Source organism: Dendrobates tinctorius, unplaced genomic scaffold, assembly GCF_039654945.1.
Source record: "Dendrobates tinctorius isolate UK_male_01 unplaced genomic scaffold, ASM3965494v1 ptg000016l, whole genome shotgun sequence".
Classification (NCBI taxonomy): Eukaryota; Metazoa; Chordata; class Amphibia; order Anura; family Dendrobatidae; genus Dendrobates; species Dendrobates tinctorius.
The window spans coordinates 68,463,968-68,476,665 of NW_027361684.1; the positions used below are offsets into that span (position 1 = coordinate 68,463,968).

The following is a 12,698-nucleotide window of genomic DNA, read 5'->3' on the forward strand; positions in this document are numbered from 1 at the left end:
CTAGTTTTTGCTAATAGTGTAGTGCAGTCAGGAGTCCACATTTCCTACTTAAAATTGTTTGGGCTAATACTCTGGTGCAGTCATCAGGCCTAATTTCATAATATAAATCCTTTGTGCTATATCAGCCAATAAATACTGATTATTAATTTAGTGACAATTGACTGACAGGTCTGGGTCTAGTGTTGTGAGACAGCTGGTTAAAAGAGGGGAAGGGTACATCCAACATTAGTGGGAAAAAGCTAGGTTGTGGTGGAAGGGGAAATACTGTAGGCTTGGGGTTTGAGGTGTATGTGGGGTAGGTGGTACTGTTACTGAAAGCTCTACTGAACAAACACTGGCGTGTCCTATCCAAAGAAAACTGACAACTTGAGTTACAGGACGAGCTACTGAACTCCCTTTCTTTGGCAGACGCACAGCGGTAAGCCTTGAAGGTGAGGTCCAGAAATAGCATGTATTCCAGTGGATGGCAAGCACTGCATCAAGTGGCATCTCCTTCTCTCCTCCACCTTAACACTACACACAGTAGTTTAGCTCTCCATCCTCTGCTGTTTACTGGTTTAATTCTCCATCCCCAAGTGCCCTGCAAGCCTTGGGGATTCCAAAACTTGTGGAGCAGTCCCTTCCCCGCCTGCCCTCACAGCCACCAGAGTCACCCAGTGCCCAGTCAACAAGATGTAACACCCTTGGCCATGCTTTTTCATCCAAGTGTCAATGGTGAAATGTAGCCTGGCAGACATTGATTTTTTTCAAGGAACGAGTAATGTCTGCTACATACTGGTGGAGCGCAGGCACAATTTTCTTACATAAGTAATGGTGAGTGGGCAGCTGGTACTGGGGGACTGCAATGGGCATCAGCTTTTGGAAATCTACCAGATGGAAAGGCAGCATTTCCGTGGCCAACAGATTGGAGATGATGGCACTCAACCTCTTAGATTTGTCATTGTAGGGAAGGTGACTTGACGGACGGACTTGACTGAAGGGAGAAGGGATGGTTTGTGCACTATAGACGGATATTGGCAATGACAGAAGGGAAACAGCTGGGGAAGATAGAAAAGGAGTGCAATACCTAGATTTGACCACAAGATAGCAGGGGGAGCGTAGAACAGGACTTGACAGCAGCTTAGGGCTACAAAACCGCTTAGTCATGGGGGACGGGGAGATAGGAACCCAGGAGGGAAATTCCCGAGGAAGGGGATAAATAGGACAGGGTTCCAGGCTAGGCTAGTCTCGGGAGGAGCTCAGGAGGAGAAGACTCAGTACGGAGTACTGACAACGGTGGAGAGCTCGACCAGGGGACTGATAGGAAGAGATAGTCAGGGGGTGGCCCTGACGCAAAGAACCGCAGGACAGACGAGGCCCTGGGGGTACCAATTGGACGACGACCTCAGACTGGTGAAGCGCTGGTGGTAGATAGGCCTAGGGCAGCCCCAGCGAAAGATCCACGAGGAACGTCACTATGACTGAAGGAAGGGGAAGGTACCCGGGCCTGAATACGGAGAGCTGTAAAGGTGCTGCGGTGTATGGCTACGGTCGTCAGGAGGACGGCCAATAAACTCGGAACTGTTGCAACCAAAGTCTGCCTCCATCTGGTGTCTGTGTCGTCTGGTTGCGGTAAGCAGTTTACCGCCCCCACAATCCGGGCCATTACTACATTTGGCGTAGTCGGCAGGATCGCCGCACTAATACTCTACCTTCAGCGGCAAAGCCTGCGACAGAAGTACCCAAAAGAACTCGAGTTGCTTTAACTGTGGATTACAAATCTGAGACTTTGTCCGGATCATTGGCTGTCATCGGAGGATCCGGAACAGAAAAAAAATCTTTGCAAGATGGTGCCCGAGTAGAATACAAATCGGGACTGTGTTTGGAGCCAGCAAAAGAAAACCAGAAAGAGACACTGTGTTTCTCCAACGCTGGTGACCTGCGAACAGGAGGGGGTTAGCGCTGAAGTGGATTATCCGGGGCGGCCGCTGGAGGAACTGTTACTGGCCGTCCCTGCGGAGCCATCTGGCCTGGAGACTGGTCCTGCCGAAGGGCGGGATGAAGAGCAGCGGCGGACGCCAGACGACGGGAGCGGGAGCTGCGGAGGAGCAGCGGAGGTCAGCTACACCCCGGACCGACCTCTGGGAGAGCAGAGAAACAGCCTGAAGGAAACTGCGGTGCCGGGAAAGGTGAGAGTACCGCCGGTGGCGCCGCAGGCAGGTCCCGCCCCCATGTCCCGAGCATGAGACTGGCCCCAGGGCCCCGACACCGGCCCTCGGCCTCCCCACTTGGCCTCCCGCTCTCCAGCGACCCCGGCTCCGGATGACCCCGCTGCCCCTGCCTGGCCGACCGACACCTCGGCCAATGATCCCAAGCCACCCCACTCTGCGGCGCCACGTCCCGCGTCGCCGGCGCGGAACCGACCCATGGCCACTCCTGCCACGCTCCATCTTCCAGCGGCGGTCTATCCATCGAGACCTGCCGTCACTTCGACCTCGTTCCGGAACGTCGCGGTGGCTGGGCTGCCAGGCCCCGCGGCCTACCCTTCGACCTCCGTGGATGCCGCTACTTCGTCCCCGGCTGCGGCCTGCTCCGCGTCTGCCTCTGGTCCACTTGCGGCGCCGGCCGCGGCCTACCCGGCAGCACCCGCGGCCGTCCCTGCCTCGCTCACGGTTCCAGCTGCGGCCTGCTCACTGATACCCATGTTTTCTCTGCCGCACTCCATACCGCGGCTGTGGCCTGCCCATCAAGGTCCGCGGCTGCTCTGGCCCCACTCCAGATCACGGCTTCGTCCGGGTCGTCGGGCTCCGCCGCCTCTGCGGAGCCATCTGCTGTCCACACTAGCAGGCCCCAGCTTCTCCGCTCCGCTTCTCACCGGTCAACGACCCCGGTCTCTCACCTGCGGTTGGATCTACAGGAGTTGGGGACCGGATGGAGCGGAGCCACGACATCGCCAGAGATGAGAGCGCCCACGCCACCACTGGTGGTGGACTGCTAGGCCCCTGCGCTGTCCCCCAGTGGGGACATGGGACCTAAGGCTCCTGTCACTGAGCATCCGTGCTGGGCACCCCCAGGCATCACTGGGGCCTGTGGAGAGGGTGCCAATCCCTGCGCATGGGCGACTGAGGCTGGCTCTGCCCCTGAGACTTTTCTGCCAGTTAACGATGATGTGGCGGCGGAGTTCCCTTCGGCCCGTGCCAGGGCCTGGTCCCCAAGTAGAGAAATGGCGCGGAACGCGCACCGTGGAACCACCTTCAGCCCCTTCTACCCCTTTTGACACATCTCTCGGAAGGGAGATGACCCCCTGAGCCCTGGGCAAAAAAGAACAGTCGGGGCCCAGGAACAGTCGAGACATCCCGGGAACCTCACGGCTGTGAGGTTCCCTGCTGAATTGACATAACATCGGCCGTCAGGAGATGGCCCGGACTACCGGGACTTTGGTGCACCGTTGTGCAGCCTAAAGGACAGTTTCACATCCAAGTTAAGAAAAATGTTTTTTTATGTTTATTGTTTTCTCCTGACACAGCGGGGAAACAGGGGAGGAAGTGCTCATGTTAAAGGAAGGGCGAGTACTTCCATTTTGTGTTTGAATATTGTGTTTAAAGAAGGAGTTAAAGAAAAAAAAAGAAAAGGGGTTACTCCTGTTGAGTCACCTTTATTGTTATTAAAGCAGAGGTAACCATATGTACGGTATACCAAAAGTTGATTTAATGTGTAGTTGTGACGGACTCAGCTCCTGCGGAGCCCATTTTTTGAGTGGACCCTCTGGGTCGTGGCACCCACCCACCGAGGGCGAGCTGACCTTGTGAGAATCCACCTCCTATACAGGGAGTGTCAGGGGCAAGACGAAGGGGATGAACCACCACGACTGCTGGGACCAGACGGCTGGCTCAGGGGGACACTATGGGAGTGTCTGACGACCAGAGACAAGCAGGAAACAAGACAAGACAAGAGGTAAGTGCAAGGTATCTTCATTAAGATCTTCAGGATCACATTCAGTGCAAACGTGAAAACAAGCAAAACGTGCAAGGTGCGCGCGTTGGCACGCCAAGGTCCATAGCTTAGTATGTGCCAGGTGGCACGCCTAGGTACAGGTAAAGGCACAATGGCATCGGACTCCGGACCGCTGGCGATGATCGACATGATCAAGGCATCAGGCTGCGAACATCAGCTCCGGACGTCAGGCCGCAGTCATCCAGCTTACTATCTCTGGCAGCGATCGGCAGGTTCCGGGCATCCGGCAGGCAAACCAGGGTTCAGGCAAGGAGGCACGACAGATATCCAGGCATAGTGCGTGTTAGAGAACACGCCAAGGTCCATGGCTAGGTGCAAGGCAAGGTGCGTGTGTAGGGGACACGCCAGGGTTCAAAACGAGGTGCAAAGCAAGGTGCGTGTGTAAGGGACACGCCAGGGTTCAAAGCGAGAAAGGGTGCATGTGTAAAGACACGCCAGAGCACAAGGTACAAGACAGAGTGCGTGTGTAGAGACACGCCAAGGTCAGGGTTCAAGGCAGGGTGCGTGCTAAGAGCCACGCCAGGGTTCAAGGCAGGGTGCGTGCTAGGAGCCACGCCAGGGTTCAGAGCAGTACACGTGCTAGGAGCCACGCGGGACGCACACCTCACTGGCCAGTGCACATGGCTGTACACAAACACGAGGCACTTACCACGGCACAGGAGACGGCCAAGGGGAACCCACGCCGGGGTTCAAGGCAAGGAACAAGGCAAGACTAGGCAAGAAACAAGGTACGGAACACGGAGCGGAGCATAGGCAGAAACAGAGCCAGGTCAGAGCGAGGACAGAGTCTAGCAGCGGAGCGTAGGCCGAAACCCAGAGCCGGGCCAAGGGAGAACTTTGGGACTAGACTTGGAAATGTGCAAGAGAGCACCAGAGGACAGAGTGTGGAAAACCAGGCTGAGACAAGAACATTAGAAGTACTACAAGGCTCAGAATAGCAAAGACCAGACATGGCGAAACAGGCAAGACAGAGAACAGCAGAAGGACTAAAAGGCAAAGCAAGGCAAAGACAAACATGGCACGAGAGACGACACAAGACATGGCACAAGACAAGAGACGGAATACGAGCACGGAGCGTGTGCAGAGATGCACTACAGAGCAAAGTGTAAGGGCACAGAATAGAGGGAGCAACCCCCACAGACCAAGAGCCGTGCAGGGAAGCAACACAATAATCAGGCCCTGAGCAAAGGAAGGGGTGGTCTGATATAGGGCACAGCACCTCCTCTTCCGGGTCAGGACCAGGGGAGAACTTCCTAGTTCAGATGCTCCAGGATCACAGAGCGCAGTCACATGATCAGGGTTTCAGACATGACGAGATGGTCACCGAACCAGACAGTGCAGGATCCTAGGAAGGACACATAATCAGGGATTCTAGACATGACGAGATGACTGCAGAATCAGACAGTGCAGGATCCTAGGAAAGGTCACATGATCAGAGTTTCAGACATAACGAGAAGATTGCAGAACCAGACAGTGCAGGACCTTAGGAAACGTCACATGATCAAGGTTTCAGACATGACGAGATGATGGCAGAACCAGACAGTGCAGGATCCTAGGAAACGTCACATGATCAGGGATTCTAGACATGACGAGAAGATCACGGAAGGCAAAGCAGAAACGCAGGCATCTTGCTGCTCGGCAGACATGAGGTGAGTGTGCACACTGCTCTAGGGAAAAAGCAGGATAGCAGACACAAGGTGCGCGTGCACATCGCTCCAGGGGTTCATGAGGCAAAACAGACATGGCGGACATGGCGGACGTGACAGTAGTATGTATAAGAGTGTGTAACAGGTCCCGGGTACAGGGTATGATAACAATGCTGACCATGACTTTCTTACTAGATGGACAAAGAGACGGAAGATATTGATCCAGACAGTGGTCCGTCAGTCAGGTCCCTGACACCACGGACACCCCAACAGGATAGGCGGGCGCTAACGATGACCCGGTAGGCGAAAGGCCTCGGTCATGGCGTTGCGGACAGTTGAGGGTAACAGAAGGGGAGAGCAGTGGGAGGTACACGCCGTAGAGCAGTCCAGGTGGACCTAGCCAACCTGAAAGAAGTTGTCACGTGGCGTGCGCGCCGGTGAGTAGCAGTAGGCTGCTCGGAGCATGGTGCTCCCGGTTTGGTTCGGCCCCCCCGTGCATTGCGGGTTTAGCCCAACAACCGGTCTGACAACAGACGGCGGACAAGCTTCAGGACGACGTAGGTAGGGAGTACGATTGTCGGGGATGACAACAGACAAAGGAAGGGGGAGTGTAGGGAAGGTGACTTGATGGACGGACTTGACTGAAGGGAGAAGGGATGGTTTGTGCACTATAGACGGATATTGGCAATGACAGAAGGGAAACAGCTGGGGAAGATAGAAAAGGAGTGCAATACCTAGATTTGACCACAAGATAGCAGGGGGAGCGTAGAACAGGACTTGACAGCAGCTTAGGGCTACAAAACCGCTTAGTCATGGGGGGCGGGGAGATAGGAACCCAGGAGGGAAATTCCAGAGGAAGGGGATAAATAGGACAGGACAGGTTTCCAGGCTAGGCTAGTCCCAGGAGGAGCTCAGGAGGAGAAGACTCAGTACGGAGGACTGAGAACGGTGGAGAGCTCGACCAGGGGACTGATAGGTAGAGACAGTCAGGGGTGTGGCCCTGACACAAAGAACCGCAGGAAAGACGAGGCCCTGGGGGTACCGATTGGACGATGACCGCGGACTGGTGAAGCGCTGGCGGTAGATAGGCCTCAGGCAGCCCCAGCGAAAGATCGGCGAGGAACGTCACTATGACTGAAGGAAGGTGAAGGTACCCGGTCCTGAATACGGAGAGCTGTAAAGGTGCTGCGGTGTATGGCTACGGTCGTCAGGAGGACGGCCAATAAACTCGGACCTGTTGCAACCAAAGTCTGCCTCCGCCTGGTGTCTGTGTTGTCTGGTTGCGGTAAGCAGTGGACCACCCCCCAATCCGGGCCATTACTACATCATCAAGAAACAATATTTTACGTGACTACAAGTGCAGGATCGAGGGCTGGCTGCTGTGCTGAGAGAGGGTGGAGTAGGGAGAATACAACAAACTGCTGGACTGTGAATAAGTTGCAGGCAGACATATTTTGCTGGATTGAGAAGACATGTGATGTGCTCGGTGTCTGAGATCTGTCAAAAACAGCAGTCTCTCACTCACCCCAACTGTAGCGGGTAAACAAGTAGAGGTTCTGTGGCCGGAGACTTGTGCAAGAACATGTGCCACAGTGACGGAGGAGGAAGAAGCAGCAGGTGCAGTTGATGGGGCGGATGATGGTTGGCGAGGCACACTAACTTATTTTTAGCGCAGTGAGATTCCCAGGCTAATGTATGTTGCTCTCGGATGTGCCGGTTCATGCATGTAGTAGTCAAATTATTGAAATTTTTGCCTCTACTGAGTATTTTTTTTTTTACAAAGATGGCAGATAACTTGAGTTGGGTCATTCTTTTCCATCTGAAAAATAGCCCAGGCTAGGCAACGCTTGCTGCCCATGTGAACTGCAGACACGCCACCATTACTGGCCACAGCCAGAGTTGTGGCTGAGGATGCAGTGCTTGTCATGGTTGCATCAATCAATGTCTGTGCGGCAAGCCGCAACGTAACCTCCTTATCTTCCGTCTCCTCCTCTTGCACCTTCTCTGCTACTCAGCTGCATGCCTCTGGGTTCACAATTGTGATCATCCTCTCTGTTCTCCCACTCCTCTCTTTGATAGTCACCCTACTCCTTCTCTTCCTGCCCTGAAAGCACAGTACAGTTCGCGTGCACCTCAGGTATCTGACTCTCATCAGGATCACCTCCACCACTGGGAATTAATGTCTGGTGACAAAGGTCTGGATTCTGCTCAGACTACTTTGTCCGGCCCCAGATCCAGCTGAAAACATTTTTGACCATCGGTGCAGATGCTTTGGAGTCTGTGAATCTTTGGAGCAAATCTTTGATGCCCATGGAATAAAATGTGTGAACAGCTCTGCAAACTTCACATCTGTAGTTCCCCACAGTCAGTTGGGTGGTTGGAAAGTTTTGACACAAGGGGAAATGAGGGTAATTGGGCTGCAACTTCTGAGGACTGTACTGTGTTTGATGTTAAGGTAGAGGAAGAGGAGGAGAGACTATTTGATGTAGCGCTGGCCATCTACTGGAGCACATGCTCTTTCTGGCCATCATCTACAAGGTGTATATGAGAGCATCCCAAAAACTACTGTATCTGCCTCGGGATAACCCTGGACTCGGATTTCTCTTTCAAAACACATATCCATGCCATTTCCACTTCCTGTCAAATGCAACTCAAAAATATTTCCTGCATCCGTAAATTCCTTAATCAAGAATTTGCAAAAACCGTAGTCCATGCACTCATCTCCTGCCTCAACTATTGCAAGCTCCCGCTTTGTGCCCTGCTTCTAACAGTCTCGCACCCCTCCAATCTATCCTAAACTCTGCTACTCGACTAATGCACCTATGCCCCTGCTATTCCCCTGCCTCTCCTCTGTGTCAATTCTTCACTGACTCCCCATTACCTAAAGACTCAACTTCAAAACCCTTCCTATGGCATACAAAGCCATTCACAACCTGTGTCCTCCATACATCTGTGACTTCATCTCCCGAGACTTACCTTCAATCCTCACAAGATCTCCTTCTCTACTCCCTTGTTATCTACTTTTCCCACAATTACATACTAGATTTCTCCTGTACATCTCGTCTGCTCTGGAACTCTCTACCCCAACATACATTATCATACTCTCATCTACCAAGGGAACATTCAAAAGAAACCTGAAGAACCACTTCTTCCGATATGCCTACCACCTACAGTAACCATTGTTCCATCATACTGCTGCACAAGCAGCCCTACCATCACTTATTGTATCCTCATCCAGCCCTTATGCTATTTGTACTCTGGGTCAATTGATGCCACTTTTCCTGGTGTCTGTCCCTAATTTGAGCTGTTTGGGAAGCTTTTCGTCCCCCCTTAAGGTGTTGCCTTTGCGTTTGGTTTTGCCTCCAATAGAATTCAATGGATTTCAGGTAGGTTGTTCGACGAATCGTTCAGCAAACATCGGGATGTTTGCCGAACCAATCCTTGAAAAGTTTGCTCATCTCTAGTGGCTAGCACATAAATTATTAATGATCAGCGTGCCGTCCATTGCAGACAGGGACAGCACATGATCTGAAAACATGCTATTCTGAGCAAGCTCTTATTCATACAAAATCTTCGGCCCTTAATTCAACAGATATAATATTAAAGACTAAAATTACTGTAATAAGAACCAAACATTTCAAAATAATAATTCTCATTTGCTGGGAATAATTTACAGCATTACTATAGCCTTTACTTACCAACCATGTAGTCCATTTCTTCAACATTATCCCCATAAAGCCCATGTTTGCTTTTTCCAGTAAATGCTTCTGTGGTTATGAATGGTGTGTGGACATGTAGAAATGAAACGATGAGCAGAAAAGGAGCATTCTTATTTCTTGAAATAAACAAAAATAAGAAAATGAAAACTAAAATAGAAGAAAAGTTAATAAAAGTCACACTTCTCCAATCAACACTGATGTTATTCAAACTTTTGATTACGGGCAATAAATCAAGTTTATAAATTACTGTCCAATCATCTAGTAAAAAAAGAGCTGATAATGGCATAAAATCACGAGGAAAGTAGATATCTACCATTATTTAACGAATTGATGACTGGAACTTTTTGCCTCATTCTGACCAGGTACAATTTCAGGTGCCTACTTTTTAAGACTTTTTTTGTCTATTTTTTTCTACAATACAAAATTAAAATTTAAAAATTGCATTAAAGTTTTGTGGGAATTTTAGCTGATATTATTAGGTTATTAATAGGAAATACGTGTCTGCTTCTCTTTTATGAACACAAAAGAACAGCTAAAAACATTTTGAATTGTATTACCCTTTCCAACGAAATTATCTTTATATATTGGACATATTTTTTTTTTATAATGGAGTCAGCTATAGAGACAGCAATTCAGACTGGCAGATTTGTTTTATGCTTTTTTATTTTAATTTATTTCCCATGCTTTGTCAAATGAGGTCTTAACGGACCTTTGGGGAGCATTTTAACATATTAATGCATTTTCTTTTTACTGTTGATTTTATTGCTGTTATGCACTAGCTACAGGGAAAATCAACAGTACAAACATGTATTAATATATTAAAAGGACCCCCAAAGGTTAGATGTCATGTGACATAGCATGTGAAATAAATTAAAATAAAAAAAACTCTCTCTCTGGTAAGTGAGACTAATATAACAATTAGCCTCAGTTACTAGAGAAATTTAGCCTCTTGGCTGCATAATATAGTTTAGAAGGACTCCTAAGATCTAACAGGTCCTGCTCCCTCTTTACAAACAGCAATTACATGGTTGCTGGATCTGGAGGAGGAAGCACTATCAGTGTTTCTAATCTGTATACACAAGTGTTTGTGAATCACTGTATACACCAAACCGAACCAAATAAAAATTTGAATAAACTATGTTTATCTTTTCTGTGGGGAGTCTGGCTGTGTCTGACAGTTGCCTTCCCTTCCCCACAGTTAAGGGCTCGTCACACATCGAGATCGCTAGCGAGATCGCTGATTTTGTGATGCAACAGTGATCTCCCCAGCGATCTTGCTGTGTGTGACATGCATCCGGGACCGCTCCCCGCTGGGTATCACTGATCGTGCTTGAATGTCCTGGGCCATTTTTTGATCGTTGGTCTCTCGCTGGCCATTACTCATCCCTGCCTGTGGCAGCGGGAGACCAACGATCAGCGAGCTCCCAGCACTGTAAGCAGATGCTGGGAGCTGGTATCTAAGGTAAATATCGGGTAACTAAGCGCGCGCCGTCACTTAGTTACCCGCTGTGTACCTTAGATACCTGCGTGCTTGCGCAGGGAGCTGGTAACCTTGGTACACAGCGGGTAACTAAGTGACGCACGCGCTTAGTTACCCGATATTTACCTTGCTTACCAGCTCCCTGCCCGAGCACACAGGTATCTAAGGTACACAGCGGGTAACTAAGTGACGCGCTCGCTTAGTTACCCGATATTTACCTTAGATACCAGCGCCTCGCTGGTCCTGATCGCTGGTGAATCTGCCTGTTTGGCAGTTCACTAGCGATCATGTAGCGATGCACCAGCGATCTTGACCAGGTCGTATCGTTGCCGGGATCACTGGTGCATCGTTTAGTGTGACTGCACCCTTACACAATCTCCTGCAAGCTGTTCACACTGCATTGACATTGAATAACGTAAGTACAAAGTAAAGTGTAGACTGCCAGGATATTTATACTCTATGGGGAAATCCAGATGTAGTTGAAATGAAGATACTGTCAGGAAAAAAATCTGACATACTTGTCAAAGAATCACATTACCTCAATATCTAAGCACAGGCTAAGTCATTTACAGATTAAGGCTGGTTTCACATTTGCGTCTGTTTGCACAGCGTTTCATCCGCAGCAATCCGCATGTGTCATGTTTGCCTATCTTTAACATGGTGTACGCAGGGGAATGCGTTGGCATCAGTTCGCAAGCGTCAGCGTATGCATGCGTTGTTTTTCGGTGTGCGTCTGGGTCTGGCAAAACGCAACATGTTGGATTTTTGGAAGCAGCAAAAATCCGTCAAATATGTGCATTCATGCGCATGCAGATGAGTGCATCAAATAAACGCATTACTGTCTATGGGAACACATGCATTCTATACACTTGCATTTTCTAATGAGTTGGTCCAGGAAGTGATTCAACCACCTGCTAATTGAGAGCTCTATAAAAGGAAGTGAGGACACAGCAAGGCCATAACTCTCTGGACTCTGGACGATACCACAACACTGGCTATCTAAGTATAGAACCTTAGAAAATATCATCCTCTCTCACTGCTGTTTGTACTTTGCACTAATTTTTTTTTCTGTTTACTTTTAGACGTGTCGACTGACCTGGTGCAGTGGTTGACTCCTGGTTGGCTTCTGGTGCAGCGGTTTTCTCCAGTTCGTCTCCTGGTGCTGCTTTCTGTCGTGGTGAGGACAACACTGTTTATGTAAGTATAGAAATTTTGGAATTGTCTGACTCTCTGAATGCTTTTTCTGTTCCTTGTAGACTGGCCTTCTCTCTAGTGCAGTGGTTGTCTTCTGTTGAAGCAGTTTTCTACTGGCCGTCTCCTGGTGCTGTGGTTGTCTCCTGTTGCTGCCGTCTGTCCCTGGCCTGTGCTGACTGCAGTGGTGTTGGACCACTGCCTGTAATGTAAGTATTGTTGTCCATTTTTTTTGTATACATTGTTTTTGGATCTTTACAAGTTTAATTTTTCTTCTGTTCTTTCCTGTAGTGTTTCACTTGACAACTGCCTGCTCCTCAAAATATCCTCAAGTGAAGAACAGACTTCTTCCCAGGGTGGACCCGACAAAGATTATGTAATCATATTTGCTATACTGATTGGTATGTATTGACTGGCAATACTCCAAATGTGTTAAATCATTTAATTTCTTTACAGGTACCTGGCAGTGATGAAGAGCCGGAGCAGTCAAGTGGAGAGGATTCTTCCCAGAGTCGTCGGGCTCATGTGTCTCAGGAGGAAATATGGGGTGTAAGTATTCTTTTCATCAGAGTTGTAATCAAATTTTTTTTCAGTTTTACTTAAAATTTATTTTTCTATTTTATCTATAGGTTTTACGACGGAAAGAAGCCACACTGGATATAGACAACG

At 49.5% G+C, this 12,698-nt stretch overlaps 1 protein-coding gene across 3 annotated transcripts in view; it reads right to left on the reverse strand.

Annotated features, from left to right (window-relative positions):
* LOC141080610 (arylsulfatase D-like) overlaps window positions 1–12,698 on the reverse strand; it is a 187,695-nt gene that overhangs the window by 44,152 nt on the left and 130,845 nt on the right. For all 3 annotated transcript variants that reach the window (XM_073565952.1, XM_073565951.1, XM_073565953.1), the window contains one exon: window positions 9,338–9,474. In XM_073565952.1, coding sequence (XP_073422053.1) covers window positions 9,338–9,474 — 137 coding nt within the window. The remainder of the gene's footprint in view (window positions 1–9,337; window positions 9,475–12,698) is intronic.